This window comes from Miniopterus schreibersii, assembly GCF_964146895.1.
Source record: "Miniopterus schreibersii genome assembly, chromosome: 14".
NCBI classification, from domain to species: domain Eukaryota; kingdom Metazoa; phylum Chordata; class Mammalia; order Chiroptera; family Miniopteridae; genus Miniopterus; species Miniopterus schreibersii.
The window spans coordinates 6,096,791-6,119,944 of record NC_138114.1 but is presented as its reverse complement, the minus strand read 5'-3'; the positions used below and the strand labels follow the sequence as shown (position 1 = coordinate 6,119,944).

At 49.9% G+C, this 23,154-nt stretch overlaps 1 protein-coding gene across 3 annotated transcripts in view; it reads left to right on the top strand.

The window, feature by feature from the left end:
* The window catches only part of VSTM4 (V-set and transmembrane domain containing 4), an 86,921-nt gene that overhangs the window by 40,328 nt on the left and 23,439 nt on the right, over window positions 1-23,154 (top strand). For all 3 annotated transcript variants that reach the window (XM_081158421.1, XM_081158422.1, XM_081158420.1), the window contains 3 exons: window positions 7,724-7,757; window positions 19,428-19,534; window positions 21,381-21,442. In XM_081158421.1, coding sequence (XP_081014547.1) covers window positions 7,724-7,757; window positions 19,428-19,534; window positions 21,381-21,442 — 203 coding nt within the window. The remainder of the gene's footprint in view (window positions 1-7,723; window positions 7,758-19,427; window positions 19,535-21,380; window positions 21,443-23,154) is intronic.

Sequence of the window (23,154 nt, the reverse complement as noted above, 5' to 3'; positions counted from 1 at the left end):
CCAGGCTCTGACAAACTGGTTTTTTCTCTGCATGAGTGTCAGGGGGTCATTCAGAGTCCAGTGGGGCAAATCTTCATCTGTGAACTGTCTTGTCTATTGCTGAGTGTCCAGCATGTCTGCTCTCTGCCTATTAGTTGTCCGGTATTGTCCCCAGTCGGTGTGATAATCAGACACATCTGCAGAGAGTTCCAGTTGCCTTCAGGGGCAGGACCGTTCCCTTAGACTTTGAGCAGGCTCTTCCCAGGTCTGAAGCTCTGTCCCTTGAGTTGGAGGAAATTAGGTCTCCAGGAACCCCTGGGACAGGCCCAGTGGAGGTCGGCTTTCATCCTAATTCTCTCTCTGGCATGTAAATCATTTCATTAGGTCCCTTTTCACTTCTGAGAAAGTCGGGCGTGCAGAGCACAGGTGAACTGCTCAGATATTTCACAGAACGCTAAACCTACCCCTTCTAGTTCCAAACCTGCCCCTTCCTCCGAGGACCGCAACAGAAGCCGTCCTCAGAGCCCTGTTGCCACTGCAGCCGGCTCGGAGGCTCAGCCGCCTTATGCTGCCCCGGATGGCGCCCCTGGCTCAGGATTGGCGGAGTTTTAGGAGCAGTTGGTGGGTAGATTTGCAGTGAAGAGCCTCGATTGAGGATTACAGGACCCTCCACAGCTTGTTTTCTGAATGAAATTTAAAAACAAAAATGTCCTGAATGGATGGAGGGGATCTGATAAGTATGACCTTGTTTTAGTTGGTTCTGAAGATGTGACTTAGAGCAATTGCCTTACTTGTCATTGAGTGAGCTCTTACCCAGAGCATACACTGCTAATCCCAGAATGTCCCCGGCATAAACTGCTGTGTGACAAACCATCCCAAACACAGTGGTTCTCAACATTTATTTCCTCAAGATTCTGCAATCTGAGCTAGGCGAGGCGAGGCGGTTCCGCTTGTCATCACCTTGAGTTTCCGCGTGGCCTCAGTCATCTGGAGTTGCCACAGATGGGACAGCAGGGACGATAGCATTGCCCCCAACCTTCTTTCTCTCCCCCTCTGGGCTCACCAGCAGGGTGGGTAGCCAGACCACCCTACTTGATGACCCTGGGCTCCAAGGACATGCCTAGAGTGGACACTGGCACAGTGGTCACTCTGCCACATTCTGTTGGGTAAAGCAGGTGGTGAGGGCAGCCCAGACTCGGGAAGAGGGGCAAGTCCACCTCTTTGTGGAAAGAGTGGCAGAGAACACAGAGAATGTGCCTGCTGCCTGTCTCTCTGACAGACCCGACAGGAAGCAAGGGAGGCTCCCAGCCCAGGGCGAGGACGGGATACACACGTCACTCAAGGTGGCTGGGCCTTGAGAACTGGTGGCGCCGGGCATCCTCCAGGCGAGCAGCCGGTTCCCCGGGAGCTCTGCACTGCTTGTCCCAAGCAGGGGTGGGAAGGAGTTGGGGGGAGGGCAAAGCAGATTCCAGCAGGTCCCAGAGTAGGAGGAGGGACAGGGCACATCTCTTGTTGGGCTCCACCCTGGGGGCTGCTCCTATAATTGGTTTGCTGCTGATGGTCGTGGCTCTCATCAGGGGTGTCGTGCATTTGTGGGCCAAACCACATGTGTCCTTGTAAAACCCAACAGCACTCGTATCACTCAAGTACAGCATATTCCTACAGTTAGTGCGTCATGACAAACGTGCATCGTCTTGATTAAAACTGTGAATATGCAGAAGTGCCTAGAGCAGTGTGTGGCCTGTGGAGGGCCCGGCCTGCTAGGGACCAGCAGCAGTGCAGACCCCTCCCTACACTGACGGTGCCTGAGTTTTCTGTGCCAGGGCAGGATGGCTGGGCCTTCTGCATCCTGACTACACAGGAAGCCTGCCCCTCCTGCCTCTGTGGGAGCCACAGAGCTCCCGGCTTTTCAGGCTGCTCATGTGTCTGTGGGAAGCAGAGGCAAGTCCAGAACCCGATCTCCCACTCCCTCAGCAGCATCTGTCTGAAAAAGGACATCGCAGTAGCTGTCCCCTCTCCTGCTGCAGTGCCCATGGGACCCTGAGGTAAACAAGCCCATCCTGGAAGCCGGGTGCCAGGGGCCAGCTCCCTCCCCGCAGCCTCCCTGCTGCTCTGCCCTCGCCCCGCCTTGTGTCACCTTCCTTTCCTGAGTGCTCGTGGTTCCATGAGCGGGAGTTAACGGCACCCATGTGTTACTTGCCAAGCACTAAGGTGTTTTCTTCTCCCCTCCCTGAGCTCCGACTCTCCGCTCTCTGTCCCTGTGTTTTGTTAGTGCTGGGGCCTGGAACAGATCTCAGGGCCTTCGCAACACAGGGTCACCTGGAAAACACCAGCCAGGAGCCCAGGGCTGAGCCCGAGTTCTTCCACTCTGCTTCCAAAGACTCAGTGCTTTGGGGTGGCCCCGACAGTCTGCCAGCCTTCACCTGAGCTTTTAAAATGACCATCTCAAGGCCCACCAAAACCACAGAGGGAGCAGCTAAGGCCTTTGTGTCCATGCTCCGTGTTCACTTGCACTGTGTAGCGATGCTGGCCCCAAGGCCAGCCTTCTCGGGGCCTGCCGGGCACCTGCCCCCCTGCCGCAGGCTGCTCCCAGCTGCTCCCAGCTGCTCCGCATGGCCCCAGAGCTACAGGAAAGGGAGCCAGGGCTGTGTCCCTGTTCCAGGCGTGCTCAGGGTGAGGCATCAAAGTGAGGACCAGGGTGGCTGTGGGCGAGCAGGAGCTGAGGGCGACCCCTGGGCCTTGCGGAGGACAGAGGGCGTCAGAGACATGCCAGCCGAGCCCAAGCTCTCCTCCCCAGGCACTTCTGAGGAGAGGGCTTGCTGGCTCTGTGGGCGCACTGCTGCTGTCCCCGTGGGGGCTCGTCCCCTCCCTGGAGCTGAGTAAGGACAGCGCTGGGCCTCGAGCCTGGATTCAGGCTCATGCACTTACAGAGCCCAGCGTCCCAGGCCAAGTGTCCCCCCTGCAAAGCCAGGTGTCCCAGGCCGCGTGTCCCTGCGGTAAGATAGGAATGAGAGTCCCTTTCACTTCACAGAGCTGTCAGGGACACATTTCCAGGACCATGTGGTGGCTAGTCCTGGGTGCTGGCAGCTCCAGGGTGCACCTTCCTCCTGGGCTGTTCCCACTCCAAGTCACCTCCCCCACCATGGTCATGAGGACTGCGGGGTCAACCACCCACCCCCTGCTAGGGTTGACGACACGTCCAGCGTGAGCTATGTATGGAAGTGGACATTTCTTTAGCAGGCACACTTTAAAAGGCATAAAGGAACAGGGGAAATTAATTTTAATTTATTTAACTTGATATATCCAAAATATCATTTCAGTAAGTAACAGTATGAAGATTGGAGTGACATATTTTCTGTTCCCTGTCCCACCCTGAGGCTGAAATCAGCATGGCCTCACACTTCCAGTGCATCTCACTTGGACCGGTGCTGTTTCCAGAGCCTGGCAGGCACCCTGGGCACATGACTGCCACAGGAGACAGTGTGACTCCGGACAGACAGCTATGCACTGGTGCTTTTCAGTAAATGACTGTGGTCCTAATGCAGCTCTTCCTATGAAGAGAACAGGAGACAGAAAGCTTAGTTCTGCGCAGCTTTGCACGTGGGGACCCGAGAGGTCGCCTGACCTGTCATTGTAGCTGTGCTGGCCTGGAAACATGCCGAGACAGACTGCTTCCAAAGGGAACCAGTTCCTGAGCCTGGCATAGCAGGAGCCCACTGCTGGGCAAAGGAAAGGGCTGTCAGGAAGGAGGTAGACACAAGTCCTGTCTGTCCCCCAGGCTACAGAGCTCCGTGCCTGTGCTGAGGCTGGACGGGGCTGGAGTTCTGCAAATGCCCAGGACCCTGTGCAGGGCTGCCACGTGCCCCCACGAGTGCAGAATCACCCACAGGTCTTCTCTCAGGGTCACTGTGGGGCCTGGGGGTGATGTGGGAAGGTTAGCCACCGTTGGAGGCCCCAGCACTGCTACAAGGTCTGATAGGAGGGGGGCACGATTGCCGCCACCCCAGTTCACCCACTGGGGGCTGGTGGTGATGACAGGGACAGGCCCAGGTGGGGATCAGAAAGGCTTCACGCCCGGATATGTCACCTGGGAGGGTTGGTCATGAAGTGGGGGCGGGGAGCAGTGTGGCCCCAGCTGAGGAGGCAGAGACATGGTGGCCAGGGCCTGGAGCTCAGAGGCGTCTTCCTGTCGGGGGAGGTGAGAACAGCAGTCCTTCCTTTTCAAGTCTGCAAGTCCCGAAGGCCATGCGATCACCACGTAGGGGAGCTGCGCCTGCATTTTCATTTCTGTGCAGAAGGTTGCGTTCCTGGAGCCGGGACCTCGGAGTCAGTCGCCAGGCCACGGCGAACGCTGGCTCCAGGACCACCCCTTAGCTGGCTTTCTTCTCTCCTGGTCTCACTCCCCACCCTCCGGTGGGTTTCCTAGGACTACCTCCCACACAGACTGTTTGCCCTTGAATCTATCTTGCAGGCTCTGCTCCTGGGGGGCCCGGGCTAAGACAGGTTAACGATATGTAGCCAGCGCTGATTATGCGACGCACACTTAAGGGGATTCTGGCCGAGGTCTCTTTCTTTCATGCTCAGGATCACTTTTGGCCCCTCGGGCAGTCTTTTTCACTAAAGGGTCACAAGCCCTACGTTCTCCTGGTTGAGGTCTCATGAGCAAGTGTTGACGGAGGTGCATCCGCTGCCTGGCCCTGGCCGTCCTCACCGGGGTCATGGGGCCCCTTGGCTGACCCCTGCTCCCTGGCTTCCCGGTCTCTGGACTGCCCACCTCCCCGCCCCTGGAGCGGACTCCCCAAGACACAGGCCAGCCAGTGCGTGGCGTTCCCTGGGGCCCCAGGCCCGGCTCTGCCCTCTCCGGCTGTGGCCCAGGGGCCAGCCGTTTATCCTGTGAGACCGTTTCTTCATGTGCAGGAGCCCTGCCACCAGCTGCCCAGTCCCTCTGACAACAGCGAGGAGTAGTCACAGGGGGCCCTGAACTAGTTTCGCCCCTCCCAGGTCTGCTCTGCTCAGGCTGCCAGTGCGAGTCTTCCCATGGTCTCCTCTGCACGTTTCTCCCCTCATCTCTCTAAGGACACCAGTCATACTGGATTAGGGCCCTTCCTCATGACCTCATTTTACCTTAATTACATTTTTAAAGGCCCTGCCTTCAAATATGGTCACTTTCTGAGGTACGAATTATGGAAGGGCATAGCTCAGTCCCTGACACTAGCTGTGGGACCTTGGGCAAGGTCGTTGGCCTCTCTGTGACTCGGTGTCCTGCCGTAACGTGTAATGACAAGGTTATTGTGAGGACCAGAGCCACATGTCTGCTTAGGGAGTTCCCAGATCGCTTCAGAGCTAGGCACCCTTGGGTGCGTTTTGTTGACATCTAAACTTTTTCATCATAAATGTAGATTGTTGCAAAGGTTGTAATTTCCAGAGCATCACACATATTGGCATCTTAAAAAGAAATGGTTAAGCCTCTCTTTTATGTCTAAATGATTCGTAACTACATCTGCTGATTTAAAAAGGCTCCATAAATAAACTTTTGCTGTTAGGAATTTTATATTGTTCCTTTATTTTCAATTCACTTACCCAACAAAATTTTATTCTACTTTTTAGGACATTTTTGTTCTGAAAGTCCTTTATTGATTACCCTGTTTTAGTTCTTTGTAAAATAATGTGTAAAAAACTTTAAGTTTTTTATTTCCTTATTGCATAAGTCTCTAGGTTTTAATTTTTTTCTGGATTGAGTTATCAATACTGCACAATTAGTAATATTTGGAAAATGACTGTAAAATTAATAAAAACCACATAAATATAAAATTTATATAAATAATTAATAATCACAGGAAGTAAAGTTTTATTAGAAATGTATCCTGTTAAGATGGATTTCTACTTTGCCCCACATGCCTTGTATGAATTTGGTTAGTGACAGACTCAGCATCACTTTACTCCTGCCTCTTTAATGGCTGGGAGCTCTGAGATGCTCCGCGCAGAGTGAACAGAGGCAGGGACGGCGTCTTCCGATGCCACCCAGTACTCCAGGCTGCTCCCCTGTTTTGAGTCAAAGCCACGGACTGATTCTCATCAAAATGGTTTTAATCCTCTGCAGCCGACAACTGGCTCAGGCCACTTTTAAGTCCTCGTTGGAAGCGAAACACTGGAAACCAGCCCCGGTGAAAGGTTCAGTGGCCCTGACATTCGCCTTTCACCTTCTCAACGCTGGCACCAATATTTCAGATCATCTCTTGTGTGGTGCCCACTGGTTTTTGCCCCCAGGACAGGCCTCCATAGTACAGGTCAGGGTGGGTGAGGGGTGGGCCTGGATTTCTAAAGTAGAAAGGGCGATGTGACGGGAGGGAGGAGAGGAACATTGCCTCACCTCAGGCCTGTTTCAGGAGGAAGAATTCTTAGGAAGGAGTGTCATGGAAGGTGAGAATCTGGACATAGATTTCCTTAAACTGTCCCGCCTAAGAATGCCTGGGTTTGCAGCCCCCGGGAATGCACGCCATGGCTTTCTGAGGCGTTCCATAAATACTAACTCTGGCTTTATGGTGCTTGTATCTCTGAACTGTTCAGGACATAGTACTGGAACGGGATACAGCAGCTGCAATGCAGAGAGAGTTTAGGCCCTCCAAAGCTGAGATTCCATCATCCTGGCGTGGAACCTGAATTGGTCACCCGCTTGACAGATCACCCCAAATGTGTAGCTTAAAACAACATTTGATTTGCTCACAGTTTTGTGGGTCAGCAGTTTGGGCTGGGCTCAGCTGGAGTCACTCACTCATGCAGCTGCAGCCCAATGGTTGATCAGCTGGGCCTGCTTTGGGGCCCCAGCTGAGTTCACTTGCATCTGTTCCCTGTGGTCTCATCTTCCAGTAGGCTAGCCAGGCTTCTTCAAGTGGTAGCAGAAGAGTTCGCTGCAAGGAGGGAGGAAGGTAGGGCGGGAAGAGAGAGGGAGCAAGGGAGTGAGCATGCAAGCATGTCACAAACCTCGGAGCACAAGGGCCTGTTATGTCTCTGCTTTGCTAAGGCTTCATTGGCCAAAGCATGCCATGTGGCCAAGCCCAAAACCAGCGTGGGACGGTTTACATGTGGGTGTGGATACAGGGAGGTGTGGTCACTGGGGCCACTGGTATTATAGTCTTCTGCACAACACCAGGCCCTGTGGCTGCTTCAGCTTTACTTCTGTTTCAGGCAAACTCAACTGTGAGCTTAGATTGGACACTTGTTAGGATAACTCCTAGGTATTCTTATTTCTCCTCTGCAACTAGAATCTCGTTTTCACAAGGACACGTACTGTGGAGTGTATCTTGCTCTCAGCCTGTTTTCCTAAGGGCATCCTGTTAATCCTAGAAGAGCATTGATCAGAGAAAGGAAACCCATTTTATAGAGAAGAGTGTCTAAGTGGAAACAGGTGGCCCCAAGAAGGCCTTTTTGTCATTAAGGCAGAGCTCAGAAGTTGAGTGACTCTTACTCCTAGAACCTTCAGGTTAGAACCCAACTCAACCTAGCAAAAAAAATGAATGTTTTGGGTTATGTAACCAGGAGGCCGGCTGTACGGCTTCATGCCTGGTGTGACCCAGTGGTGGAACAGTATCAAGTCACTGGTGTCCACACTCTGGCTCTCTGTACTCATGCAAAGAGATGTATGAGAGTACAACACCTTAAGCCAGTATCTGGTCAACATCTGTTAATCCTGGGGCATATATGTCAGCATTTGCTAATTATCTTCTATTTCTTTATCCTTTCACAGTGAGACATTATTTGGTGAAATGCCCTCAGAACAGGTAAGAATATTTTTGCTTTTACTTTGTTTTGCTATTACCAAGAAATTGGTTAAATTTGTACTTTTACTTAAAGGTGTGCATATTAGTCCACAAATTGACCTAAAAATGTGTGTTCTGCATGTATTTACATATTTCCAGAGCCATGCTCTGGCTGTCACCCTCAAAGGATCCAGAAAACGTGTGTTTCATGCTGGCCCAGCATGCGTGCTGGAGGAGGCTTGGTGCTCTGGAGGGCAATTCCCCCATTTAGAAAGGGGCTGGCAACTAGACTGAACAACTTTGATGCCTTCTGATCACAATCACTCCTAATCTTTTTCCAACAATGCCTGCTTGTCCTATGCCCCACTCTGCAGAATATAGCCATTAGTAATATATGTGCTAAGATGTGCCTTTTAGCTGATGGGACATACTTTGCAGGTATAATAGTATGGCAAATATCGCAAACTCATAGTGTTTAAAAATGTGAAACTTTTGATTCACACAAGATGACATAGGTCAATTTGTCCCTGCTAAGCACAGCCATAAACCTTGGAAATAATATGAAACAACCAAAGGAGGACTCTGAAAGTTGTTTAAAAAAAATTATGAAAACCAAAGACAAAGGGAAAAATCTTAAAAGCAACCACAGAGAAATAGTGTATTATCGATAGGGGAACACACATTTTAATGACTGCATTTTTCATTGGAATTCATGGAGGACAGAAAGAAATGGAACCACTTTTTTCAAATAGTGAAAAAACCCCACAAAAACACTGTCAACCACTAATCCTATATCCAGCAAAATTATCCTTTAGGGAAAAGGGGAAATAAAGATATTCTTAGATTAAGGGAAACTAAAGATATTTGTCACTATCAGGCCTACTTTAAAAGAAATTCTTTAAATAAAAGAGAAAATCTTGGTGCATTAGGAAGGAAAAAAGGACTTATATGGGTACATAGATAGACTATTTTTTTCCTCATGAGTTTTAAAAATAATATTTGAACCTGGCCGGGTGTGGCTCAGTGATTGAGCGTCAACCTAGGATCCAGGCGATTGGGGTTCGATTCCTGGTCAGGGCACATGAGTGGGTTGCGGGCTCATCCCCAGTAGTGGGCACGCAGGAGGCAGCCGATCAATGACTCTCTCATCACTGATGTTTCTGTCTCTCTCTCTCCCTCTCCCTTTCTCTCTCTGAAATCAATAAAGGTATATTTAAAATAAATAAATAAGTAAATAAATAAATAAATAAAATAATATTTGATGATCAAAACAAAAATTATAAAACCATCTGATACTCAAGAAGAGCATTATGATATTTAGAAGTGGAGAAGGTAAAGTGACCTAAATAGAAGTGAGGTTTCCACGCTTCACTGAAAGTGATAGAAGGCTGGTACCGGTGGACTGTGTAAGTCACCCATGTATAAAGTGACCTCAGTATCCCACTCCTTCAGCAAGATGTGTCTGAGAGAGAAGATCAGAGTAGCTGTCCCCACTCCTGATGTGATCCCCGTTGAACCCTGAGATAAAGCTCACTCCAGAAGCCAGGCACCAGAGGGCGAGCTGCCTTCTCCCTCGGCCTCCCTGCCGCCTTTTCCTGGGGTGCTCATTGTTCCCATGAGCTGAAGTTAATGGCACCCATGTGTTGCACAGTCACAGATGGGGCAAGCATATTTCTGGCTGAGGCAATGTGCACGTGCAGTGAATGGACACCGTCCAAAGGATGGAAAAATATATACCGTGCAAACAGAATTAAAAGAGAGGTTATAACTAAATTAATTTAAGATAATATATAATTTAAGACAAGAATTATTATAAGAGATAAAGAAGGAAGTTTCATTATTATAAAGGGTCTAAACATCAGGAAGATATAACAATTATAAATCTATATGAAGCAAACATAGAAAATTGAAAGATAAAATAGATGATTCTAGAATAATAGCTGATTTCAATACTTGCTCTCAATAATTGGTAGAATACCTGGACAGAAAATAAACAAGGGCACAGAAGGTCAAGCAGTTGGACCTCATATATAAGAATACTCTACTCAGTGATTGCATGATACTTTTCAAGTGTACTTGGAACATTCTCCCGGATAGACCATATGCTAGGCCATTAAACAAAACTTAAGAATTTTAGCCCGGATGGGCATGGCTCAGTGGTTGAGTGTTGACCCAAGAACTAGGAGGTCACAGATAAAACTGCTTACAGAAAAAGATTATGGCTTTAAATGCCTATATTAGACAAGAAGAAAGGTCTTAAATCAATAACCTAAGCTTTCATCATAAGAAACTAGAAAAAAAGTGCCAGTGAAATCCAAAGAAAGCAGTATAAAAGATATAATAAAGATTAGAACAGAAATCAATGACATGGAAAACAAACACACACATAGAAATATAATGAAACCAAAACTTGGTTCAACAGAATTTACAATCCTTAAGTTAGACCATCCCTGAAATAAAAAAAGATAGAGGAGAGAAAAAAACAACCAGCAACCCAATTACCAAAATTAGGAAGGAAAAGAGAATCAGGCCCTATAGAAATGAAAAGGATTATAAGGAAATTTTATGAACAAGTTTATTCTAACAAACTAGACAACATGGATGAAATGAAAAAAATTCATAGGAAGACACAAATTACCAAAACTGATTAGAGAGCTGTAATTTGAATAAACCTGTAATAATTCAAGAAATTGAATTGTTGTCTAAAACCTTTCCAACCAAGAGAAGCCCAGGCCCACATTGTTTTACTGGTGATGTATATCAGGCATTAAAGAAAAAACAAATGCAAACTCTTTCAGAAAACGTGAGAAAGCATAGTCTGTTCAACCGATGGTGCTGGGACAAAATGTGTAAAGAACTCTTTACAACTCAATAATAAGATGACAAATACAATTAAAGGTGGACAGAAATATCTGAATAGACATTTTCCTTAGTAATATATACAAATGACTAACAAGTTCATGGAAATGTGTTCAGAATCATATTAGAGAAATGCAAATCCAGCCACCATGTGATGCCACTACACACCCACCGCAGTGTCTGTAATAAAAGCAGCAAGTGAAGGCTTGGCAAGGGGGTGGAAAAACTGGCACCCTGTAGACTGCTGGTGGGACTGGTACGTGGTGTAGCCACTTTGAAAACGGTTTGGTGGTTTCTTAAAACCGAACGTATCACCCAGCAATTCCACTGGTAGGAATCTGCCCTAGAGAAACGAAGGCATATGTCCACAAAAATACATACATGCAGTTGGTCATGGCTGCTTTATTCATAAAACCAGAGCTGGAGAAAACCTAAATATATTCACCAACTGGTGTAGAGAGAGACAAAATTTAGTACATTCATTCAGTGACGCGCTATTTGATGATAAAAAGGAACGAACTGCTGACGTGTGCTACAACAGGCATGGACCTCAAAAACACTGAGTGAAGGAATTCAGGTGCAAAAATTGCTTATTGTATGATTCTGTTTGAAATGTCCAGGAAAGAGACAGAAAGTGGATTAGTAGTTGCTTAGGGCTAGAGGTAGGAATAGGGGTTAGCTATAAATGCGCAAGAGGGACCTTTTGGGGGTGAGAGAAATGTTCTAAACTGCATTGTGGTGAAGCTTCACAACTGTGTAAATACACTGACAATCGCTGAATCGTACCCTTATGATCAGTCAAGTTTATGGTAAGTAAATTATGCCTCAGGAAAGCTCTGTGTTTCTTTTTTTAGAGCATATGCCCCCACAAGGCCCCAAGGACTGCATTTCAGATGTGGGGGAGGTGATGGTGGGGTGGTCAGAGGCCGTGGGGAGTAGCCTGCAGGGTTTCTCGGGATGTGCTATGATCTGTGTATGGCCTTCCCATGCTAGTATGTGGCCCCAGGCATTTAGGCCGCTTCCCACCCCCACCCCTGTCCCAGACCCTCCACTTGCCCCTGGTCTGAGCTGGTGCTGACCGAAGCTAGAAGCCTAAAAGGGGGCATCATCCCAGCCTTGCAGGCATTGGGGTTTGGTCCCCCTAGCCCTGGGATTCCCACCAGAGGTCAGATATGACCAAGCCCTGCTGAAATGCTGCCCCTCCACCAGCTGGTGCTGTCGGCAAGGCTGGCTGGGTGCCCGAGTTGAGCTCTCCCTGTGGGCATGTCTTGTGTTGCCAGCCCACAGACCTGCCCCCCTGGAGGGCCTGCTTTACTGCACTGCACCCTGAACCCCAAGGAGGCCAGGCCTCCTCCCACAGAGCTGGAGATGGGCACCCTGCTGACTTCCCTTATCGTCTGGACTAGAGCCTCATGCTGGTTTGACTAGGTGCAGCCCAGGTCCTTGTCACGGCACCACACTGGTGACAGTTAGTCTGTGCCTTTAAGCTGGCCTTGGCTGTGTGCCGGCCCCGGCACCTGGCTCCAGAGCTGACACGCTGTCCCAGGTGTGCTTGGAATCCTGGATTCCGTTGTGAGCATGTCACACAAATGACCAAGGAGCAGATGCTGCAGAAAAGTCAGGGCAGCGAGAGGAGGAGTGGGAGGGACGTGGCTGTGGGTGTGGGGATGGCTGCCGCCACCCAGCACCCCCGACTTGAAGAGCCCCGTGGGCTCAGGTCACGGACACTGATTCGCAGACACCCAGCCATGGCGGTGGTTGTGCTGAGCCCACATGTATGCTGAGTGCTTTCCCCTCTGCCCACATTCGCCCAGGTGGTGGGGCAAGGACAGCAGACAAGCATGTGTCTTCTGGCCTCCCTCTGGCACCCCTCACATCACTCATGTGCCATCTTTTCCCCACCGCATCCCAGGGCACGGGTTCGAGCTTCTTCCTCCCCTGGTTGCTAGTCCTGGCGTAATGTAGAGAACGGTCCACCTGGATTTGGTGTGAACCTGCGCCCTGCCACCCGGCAGCCTGGTGACTGGGCCAGTCCTCAGCTTCTTTGGAGATGTCTCACCCTCCACAAAATGGGCACAAACTCGCCTTTGTCTCTCCCTCGGGGTTGTCGTGAGGACTCGGTGAGGTGACAGCAGCTGGGCTGACACTTCCCGATGGTTCCGGGTGTGCCCGCGCCTGCACTGCCGGATGCGCCAGGGGTTGATCTCTAACCCGGCAGAACCTGCAGTGTGTAAATTACTCTCCCCGGGCAGAGAACCTGGGTGCAGCTGCCAACTTAGAGGAGTAGCTAGTTCGCTGTCCCACTTCTGAACATCGGATTCCAGGAGGCAGTGCAGGTGGTCCTACCTGTGAAGGGAGTGGCTGGCTCACCTAACAGGACCCTGCCGCGTGTGGCCCCCATTCCTAGCTCTTTTCTGGGCAGTGCTGTCTCTGGTGTCGACGCCTCCACAGGCTGGGTCCCCTCCCATTGGGAAGGGAAAGGTGGCCTCCGGTCCATTCACCCCCAGCCTCAGGAAGGCGTCATCTCCCTTCCTAACCAGCAAACACAGCTGCCCCTTATGGTTATGGCTAGAGGGTCAGATTGTGCTGAGCAGAGGGTGGGTTCAAACCCACAAAAACAGGAGGCCTCACCCTGCGGGCGGGGCGTGGATTCTGAGCAGGTGAACTCAGCGGCCTCTCCCTGCCAGTATCCTTATGACCAGGACACTGTGTGGAGCCAGAAACAGCAGTGCAGCACCCCCTCATTGTGCCAGTTAGCATCCAGATAGTTGAAATCCATAAACAAGACTGCTAGCCAGGCAGTGCCTGTGTGCTGGTTTCCTGAGGCTGGCAGGGACTAACGGCAGAGCCCTGACCACGAGGCCCGGCAGAACCTCCGGCGTGCCAACCGTGTGTGAGGAAAGGCCATGGGAGCCTGTGCACAGGGAGACGCCTTGGCAGCCCCCCCACAGAAGCAGCTCCCGCTGTGCTGCCGGTCAGAGGTGCTGCGGAAGGGTCAGAGCTGGAGGCTGCGGGAAGCATGTGGTGGCTCCATGGATCTGCAGGTCTGTGCTGGGTGCTCCGGCTCTGGCTCAGCGCAGAGAGCTGCTGTGTCTGGCCCCATGTTCGAGGACTCAGAGAAATTTCCAGAACAATAATAGTAATACTGGTAAGGTAGTAATAGGTGTCACCCGTTAAATGTTCACTATGTACCAGACACATTTCAGGGGAGTCACTGACAGTGAGTGGCACCATTCGTCCACCATGAAAATGAAGTTATGCAGCTCTTGAGCAGTTCCTGGCAAGAGGCGTCATTGAGCTGTGTGTCCAGGGGCAGGAGGAGCCCATGGAGCACATTCGAGAGCCTGAGTGACATGTCAGGAAACCTGCCTCATTTGCATGAGTGTTCGGCCTTGACCAGTGGCAGCAGACCTGGGGGGTTGCCTGTAATTGTTGATGCCAGTGAATTGCCACCACAGTTGCTGAGACCAGCTTTCCTCCTTGGAGAGCCTGCGCTTCCTGTCACAGGGTTCAAGGCCGTGGGGTAATGAGCGAGCCGTGTGCAGCCTTGGCAGAGGGAGCACAGAGCCGCTCGGAAAGGAACTGCCGGCGCCCTCCGGGATTTGGGTTGGGCCTTTTCATGGTCAGAACTGGGATATGCGGGCAGGAGGGAAAGAAGCTTGTGGACGCTTCTGAAGGTAAAAGGGATTAAGGAAGCAACAGCTTTCAAAGCCAGTGTGGAGCCAGAAGGGGCCAGGCGCAGAGGGTCCGGGGAGCAGGCCTAGCAGGACGCTGGCAGGATGGAGCCGCGCCGTCCTCAGCTCTGGCACAGCCTCGGCAGGCTTCCTGAGTCGGATCTTGGGCCTGAAAACCACACTTGGCATCCCAGCCAGGTCAGACCACACCAAACCTCTGTGAGCATGTGACAGGCGGCTGGTGCCCAGGCATGAGGAGCACTGACTCATCAACAGGAAGGAAGATTGAAAAACCTCAAGGAAGCGTTTGGAATCATAGTTCATATGCTGAGGCACAGAGGTGCCCTGGACCAAAGGGAGCACTGGTGTCTGGGGCAGTGGGTACGCGGGTGGGAGCCCCTGGGGCGATGGGTAGATGAGAGAGAGCCCGTCTGTGTGAGCAGCTGCTGCTGGGCTCCAGTGGACCCCAGAGAGTGAGTGTGAGGATGGCACTGCCGCAGGGCCAGACTGGCCTCAGGCATGCAGTCCAGTGTCGGGCTCTCACCTCCAGGCATGGCAGCAGGTGTGGCTGGGCTATGGCTTAGTCATCATTGTGTTCTGTCATAGGACCTGCTCCGTCTGTGCTCTCACTTCTTTTTTCTACTCCAACCCTGAGCTCTGGAGTAGAGGCGAGGGTTCCATTAGCTGCCCTCCCTTGTCCGCCTCCGTTCTGGCAGTTGGTGTCACTTCTTCCGGACAATTTCCAGGGACAGGAACATGGTCCCCTCCCCCTCTGCCCACTCTCTGGCCAGATCAGCCCTTGGTCTTGGGCCCTGGCCACAGTTCCCGCCCCCAAGAGCCCAGCACTCAGGTGGGTTCCTTCTCAGGTGGGAGCAGGGGTTAGAGCAGCTATAACAGTCCCAGGAGCTCCCCACCCTGATTTAGTACACACTTAAAATTCAGTGGGGTGCTGACATCACCTTCCAGTACCTTCTCTTTAGGGAGCCGAGTTAAGCATGGAGCAGACACTGTGGATGTGACTTGATTTACTGTCTTCCTGTCCTAGTTTTCTTGTCCTCTGTTGTCTGGTCTGGGCCCAGAGTCCCTGCTTCAGGGCCAAGGAGGCAGGCTGCCCTGCAGATCCCACGCCTCCTGCCCAGACTTCTCTGAGGCTTAGCTCTCCTGTCTGGGCTGGAGGTTATAGGTATTGAGCGCCTTTCACAGGATGGAGACAGATAGCTGGTGTCCACTTTAGCTTCTGCAGAATGTGGTTGTTCACAATTTGGTCAACACCGGGCAAGGGCAAGGGTGCCCGCTTTACCTGGTGTCCTGGGGCAGCCGTTCTTGCTCAGGGTGCAGCCTCTCCCTCCTTACCACCTGCCTGCTCTGCCCTGCATTGGTCCTGCTGAGTCTGTGCCAGTGGGAGGGCATCCTGTACTGTCTTGAGCTGAAAGATATTTTGATCAAGATTTAAGTTGAAACTTGCAGCCCTCCCCTCAGAACCAAGACACGCCACCATGAGACACCCAGGTAGCAGCATTGTCCCTGGGCAGCACCATGAAGTGCCCTGCCCGTCCTGTACCCACATGGTGGATATTTGGGTCCGTGCCATTTGGCCATTTCATGCCCCATCTAATTTAGGCTGTGCTGTCTCCTCTGACCCCCCTAACAGTCACAGACTGGTGTGAAAGGTGCGTACGCATCTGTGGGAAGCGCTCGGGTCCTAAGAAATAGGAGCAGGTGTCCACGCACCCTTCCTAAGCGGGGAGACATGTCAGACGGACGGGCGAGCATCATCCTCACCGGCAATCAGAGAAGTGCAAGGAAGAGGGGTGCCCCATTTCTCTTCGTTAAATGAGTAATTGTTTAGCTGATAAACCTGGTGTTAAAGAGGAGGAACAATAAATACCTTCATCTGTTGACTGAGGGTCTATAAAGTAGACGAACCTGTCACAGGCCACTTTGACAGTGGGCGTTAAACAGCCTTGAAAATGGTCTGTGGACTGGTACTTGTGGCTCTAAGAATCCAGCCTAAAAACGGAAGTCTAAGAATGGAAACCAATTAGCACAAATACATCTATAGTATTATTATTTGTATAACGAACTGGGAAGGGGATTGGATGTTTAGAAGTCAGGGAATGGCTAAGTAGACTGAGGCCTATCTTCTCGCGGGAATAGCATGAGCATGTGGCCTTAAGAGGGATGTAGGTTAAGGGAAAGAAGGGTGCGAAATTGAAGTACAGTAAGATTAAAAAAAGTATAAAAACCAAGGAAGAGTTGAGAATTTATGTCTACCCCAAAACCTGAACGTGGATGCTTATGGCAGCTCTCTTTTAATTGCCAAAACTGGGCAGCACCCAAGATGTCCTTCAGTAGGTAATGGATAAATAAACCCGCACGTCCAGAAAATGGGACATTTCTCAGCGCTAAAAAGAAATGAGCTATCAAGCCATGAAAAGACATGAGGAAATTTAAATGATTCCAACCATATGACATTCTGGAAAAGGCAAAGCTGTGGAGAGAATAAATAGATCGGTGGTTGGCAGGAGTTGAAGGGTGGAGGGAGAAGGAGGTGGAGCACAGAGGATTTTTGTGGCAGTGAAACTACTCTGCATGACACTACAGCAGTGGACACATTATACTACATTTGTCTAAACTCATAGGATGTACAACACCAAGAGTGAACCCTATGGTAGATCGTGTACTTTGGGTAATGATGTGTCAATGTAGTTTTATGAATTATAACAAATGTGCCACTCCGGTGGGGGATATTGATAATCGGGGAGGCTGTGCATCGGGGAGAGGTGGGCAGGCATATATGGGAAACTCTGTACCTTCCCCTCAATTTTGCTGTGAACCTAAAGCAAAAGGAAAGAAAGAATGAAGTCTGTAAGAAAAATGCAGCAGGGGGAAAAGACTGGAAACAAAGGCCTGTGTGAGGTATTTATGAAGTCTGTATTTTGATTATGATAGACTTATTTTCTTTTATCTCCATACCTGTAATTACCATTTTAAGAAATGAAAATAAATTAATTTATAATTTATAATGGAAGGAAAAAAATAAACATTTTAGGAATTTAAAAAGCTATGAAAGAACTGTACATGTGGTTATATATTTAAACAATTTAGAGAGTTTCTGATCCTGTGTTTTCTCTTAGCAGCCAGAGCTTTGTAAACACTCATTCTTTTCCGGCTCTTTGTGAACTGACATAGTTGACCGTGTCCTCTAAAGCTATGGCCAGTTGGAATGTCTGCCCCCAGTAAAAATAAGCCATCTTAAGGGAATCTCAGTGTGAACTGTATTCCTGGAATTTTTCCCACAATGTGGGAAATTCAGTCTTTGTTTATTTTTAAAATTTTAGGACTATATTGGAATAGCTTATTTTCTTTTATTAAATAGATCTAGATATTTATTTGTGTTTAATTTACTGTTTTTCAAAGATTATCTAATCAAGTGGTTTAATAACTAAAATTAAAAGGTTAAATAATTTAAAATACACACATATATGTAGTGATGATTCTCCATAACCAGTTTCCCATCTGTTTAGTTCCTCAGCACCACATTCTAAGGAACCATTATTTTAAAATTCTTGTGTATACTCTTGGAGTTTCTTTATGCATGTATGTAGAAATACGAATACATAGTCCTATTTTCCCCTATTTTTATTCAAAAAGTATCACATTTTACACATTTTTCCAGCACCTAGATTTTTCACTTAGCTATGTATATTTTCTTACCAGTACACAGTAGATGCTTCATTCCTCTTTACGGCAAGAGAGGACCCCATGTGTGGATTTGTGGAGTCACCGTAATTTTCTCAGCCAGTCCCCTGCCAATGGAAAGCTGGGTGGTTTTCAGCCTATTGCTGTTACCACAGCACTGTAATCCCGCATTCATACATTTTCATACACATGCAAGAAGATCCACAGAATGAATTCCTGGCAGTGAAATTGCCAGGTTAAGAAGCGGAAGCTTCTGTGATTCTGAAAGCCCGAGTTACTCTGGTTTCCAAGCGTTTCCCATCAGGAAGGGTTTACATGCGTACCAGCGATGCCTCTGAGCGCCCGATTCCCCACGGCCTTGCCGAGGAATGCTTGCCTAAAACTCGGGGTGGCTACTCTGATGAGTGGAGAAAGGGAGTGCAGTGCGTTTTATCTTGGTTCCCTCTCATGGGGAGTTTTAGCATGTGTCTTCTTGTGTGAAAACTGTCTATTTACTACCTTCATTCATTTTCATTCTTAGGCAGAGGTCATATTATGGATTTCTAGAAATTTTCATGTATTAGGAAGAGAGCCTGTTGTGGTAACTGTACCTTCCTGGCTGGAGAATGTGCCCAAAGACAAGAGATTCTAAAGGGGCTTCCCTGTGGGTTGCTGGAGCCCGTAAGATGCATTTGAAATAAGACCAATGGCCATTCAAGAAAATATGTGGACCCCACCCCACTTGTAGTATCAAGAACAGATTTCACATCAGAACAGTCTGTTTGTAGCTTTTGCGTTGGCTGCTTACCGACCTTGTCACTTAGAGAAGGTCATTTAGCGCCTGTAAGTCTTGGCTTCTCACCTGTGCTGTAAGGCTACCAGCCCCACACTTTGGGTGATCCTGGGGAACAGGTGGACAGGATCTGACGCCGCAGTGCTTGAAAACGGCACTCCTGGGCTGACCTCAGCCTTGCTGAAGGTAAGGCCGCAGTAGGAGAAAGCACGAACAATCACGGGGCCCTCAGGACTCCCAGGGGCCTTTCCCACTCACACTTGTAAACCACAAAGATCTGTGCAAGGACCTCTGGTCTTAGGGGAGCTCAAGAAGTCTAGTGATATCTTAACACCCTACTGGTGATGCAGCCAGACCAGCCTGTGCAACCAGGTGTAAGCCACACATCTGTACATCCCTAGGCCATGTAGACAAGCTGGCCCTGGTGTCTCCAGGGATTTTTGAACTTTGAACAACACCTTATAAAGCACTAACTAGCCCACCTCATTGTCCTTATCTCAGCCAAGGGTCAGAACCAGACCTCTAGACATCCCTGGAGATGAGCAAAGAGCAGGCAATCCCAGTTCAGGGTACGATAACCCTGCCTTACGAGGTTCGCAGGGAGGACTTGGAAACTGCTCTTCCCTTTCCTTTCCCGCGGAGCACACCTGCCTTTGCCTTGACCAGGACCCTTTTCTTCTACAGCTCAGGGGAGACTGTCACCAGCGTGACCAGCTTGGCCCCTTTGCAGCCCAAGAAGGGCAAGAGGCGGAAGGAGAAGGCCGACGTTCCTCCCGCCGTCCCTGCCAAAGGTAGGTGGCTGCCTGCAGTTACCCACAAGGACACCTCCAACGCGGACCCCGAGCAGGCGGGGGTGTGATGTGGGCTCGGGACAGGGAGAGTAGACAGATGCAGGACATGGCATCTGGTGATGCATGGTCCAGAGGACCCCACCTAGATTCCAGTCAGAACAACATATGGTCCAGAGGCCCCCACCTAGATTCCAGGCAGAACGATATATGGTCCAGAGGCCCCCACCTAGATTCCAGTCAGAACGATATATGGTCCAGAGGACCCCACCTAGATTCCAGTCAGAATGATATATGGTCCAGAGGCCCCCACCTAGATTCCGGTCAGAATGATATATGGTCCAGAGGCCCCCACCTAGATTCCAGTCAGAACGATATATGGTCCAGAGGACCCCACCTAGATTCCAGTCAGAACGATATATGGTCCAGAGGCCCCCACCTAGATTCCGGTCAGAATGATATATGGTCCAGAGGCCCCCACCTAGATTCTAGTCAGAATGATATATGGTCCAGAGGCCCCCACCTAGATTCCAGGCAGAACGATATATGGTCCAGAGGCCCCCACCTAGATTCCAGTCAGAACGATATATGGTCCAGAGGCCCCCACCTAGATTCCGGTCAGAATGATATATGGTCCAGAGGCCCCCACCTAGATTCCGGTCAGCCCACCTCACAGAGCCCCGTCCGTGGGGTGGGCTGGGGGTGCTGTTGGCCCAGCATGGCTTTAGCAGGGAGGCGGGAGTTGGCACCCGCAGATTCCACAGTGCGCTTCACTATGGACGTGATCCGCGCGGTGGGGAGGGGCAAGGGCTGTCACATCGTGGGTCAGTCAAGGGAGAGAAGCCTCTTCGATTGTTCTAAAGTTGTAAACCAGCTATGTAATTTATTTTGGATTTGTTCTGAGGATGAAACAAGGGTTATCCTTTGGTTCCAGTGATGACTTAGAGGAGCGTAAATAAGGATGGGTATTTCTGGAGGAGAGAACTGCATGTGTCTTAGGAAAACTAAGACCATCTAGAGAGAGTTTCTAAAATAACTGTGGCCAATGCAAGAGAAGTTCACGCCCAAAGAACTGGAACTAGAGTTGGAGGCACTAGGATTGCCCAGGTGAACAAGTTAATAACAAGCCAAGGTACACTTTGTCCCTCAGTTGGGGCTCCCTGGGTACATTGGGCCCTGGGATTCAGTCCGACCACGTGCAGGCTGAGCCGTCACTGGGGGCAGAGGGCTGGAGGGCATGGTCCCTGTGAAGCCTGACGGTGGACGTGGGAGCGCAGGGGCCGAGCCGCCGCCTTGTCCCGTTCGGTCAGGGCCGATCGCGCCTCCCTTACCAACGGGACAGTGAGCCTCAGAGCAAGGAGCAGAGCCTGGCTTTGAAGTGAGGTCTGTCTGACTTTCAAGGCCAAGTTCAAGTCTCATATCATCTAAGTACTAGTGCTGTGACATTAGAGAAAGGACCTCCGTTTCTTTCTCAGTTTCCACCCTCCCTGGTGACCAGCGAGCGCTGCTGTGAGGTCAGAGGCCTTTGCTGTCAGTGTCAGTGCGCAGTTAGGACCCCGAGGAAGGAGCCGGCCTCGGCCTTGACCCATCCCACCTGTTTCTCACCTCACACCTGACCTCTGTGTGGAGGGCAGTGCTCTATGCAGAGTTGTTTTGTGGAACCAGATGAGGGGAGAGGGTGACATGTCCAAAGATGAGGCACCCGCTGGCACCCAGATCAGGGCCTGCAGCTTCTCCGTGCGGGGAGGGAGGGGCCCGGGAGTCTCCACAGAGAGCGCCTGTGAGCCCATAGTGGTTGTGAAGGGTCCTGGGAGGAATGACAAGCTGAACCCTGGACACACTTCCACAGCTCCTGTGGCCACTGCGCCCCACAAACCGAAGCTGCTGAAGCCACAACGGAAGGTCGCCCTGGTGAGTAATGAAAGTCTGTGTCGCTGTCCCTCAAGCCTCGCACACACTTCAGGGTCCACGTGGTACCTTTGTTGGCTCAAAGCACGAGGAAAGTCCTTGGTGCTTTCATCCCGCACGGGGGGCTCTGCCTTCTTGTTGGCTTTTGAGCCAACCTTCCTGCATGAGTTCTTCCTTACTAGAAATGCCGCTTTTCCGAAGAAAGAAGTCACCCTTGGGAATGTATAAAGTAGAAAGTGGACCTGCTTGTATAAATTTACCTGGTAACCACAGTGCAGACCTTAAAAGTGTTAGGGCTTTTTATTCTGAAGTAATTTTAGGTTACAGAGAGTTGTGGGGCTGGCGCAGAGTTCCCAGCCCAGGTCATCATCGGTTACTGCACTTCGCACTTACCCTGGATTCCCGCAGTTTTCAGCTCTCCCTCTCTCCCACCCCAGGATCCGGTCCAGGAGAGCACCCTGCATTGAGCTGTCATGTCTCCTAGTCTCTTTCAGTCTGCGACAGTCCCTGACCTGTCCTTTTCTTTAGTGGCTTGAGAGTTTTGAAGAGCAGTGGCCAGTTATTTGTTAGAATGTCCCTTGATTTGGGCTTCTCTGAGTTTTTTGGGTGATTGGGATGGGGTTGTCGGTCTGGGGGAAGAGCCTCACAGAGGCGATACCCCCCGTCGTTGCAGCGTGGTGGAGGCACGCGATGTCAGTGCATCCCATTAACGGTGGTGTGAATCTCCATCGCTTGCGTGAGGTGGTCTCTGCAGCCTCTTCAGTATGAGGTTAATCTTTCCCCTTCCATGGGCTACTCATTAGAAGCCAGTCACAGACCAGTTCACACTCGAGGGAGGAGAGTTAAGCTCCACCTCCTGAAGGGAGCGGCAGCAAAGAATTTGTAGACTTGTCAAAACCACCACAGTAATTAATAAATATCTTGCCCTGGCTGGGTAGCTCAGTTGGCTATAAGGTCATCCCAATTCACCAAGTTTGCGGGTTTGATCCCTGGTTAGGACCCATACAAGAAGCAACCAATGATGCATAAGTGGAGCAGGAGATCTATATCTCTCTCTCTCTGTCCTTTACTCTCTCTCTAAAAATCAATCAATCAATAAACATTTAAAATAAATTGGGGGAGAGAGCCATCAAAGCTATGCAGACATTCTGTTTTCCTTGAACTCTACCCACTCTTTTCAGCATTTATCAGTGGATGTTGCTATGGTGTGTTAATGGTGATTTTCTGTTTGCCTCAATCTGCCTGCATTTACTATTTGAAATTCTTTTGTAAGGAAGAGGTGGAAGGTGGACCCCTTCTCTCATTTATTTATTCACTGATTTCTCTATATCAGTATGGATGCATGGATATTTAATTGTTTTAGTTTCCAATCGTATTGTTGCTTATTTTGGTGCCAGTGTTGTTCATCAGTTGTGCAAGAGAGAGAGAGGAAGAGAAGCTGGCAAAGCTATTCTAAAATGTGTGTGTACTGTGAAGGGCAGGCTATTCTTGAAGGAAAAGACAAAGTGGGGAATTTATATACTAACTCCAAAGATTTACATTAAAGCCACAGCAATTAATTTAGTACGGCAATAGCACAAAGACAAATAGACCAAAGGAACAGAATCAAGAACTCCAAACCGATCTACATATACACCGTCACTTGATTTATTACAAAAGTGGCATCACATGTAGCGAGGAAGGGCTTATATTTTGAGTGTATGGTAATAGGCCTT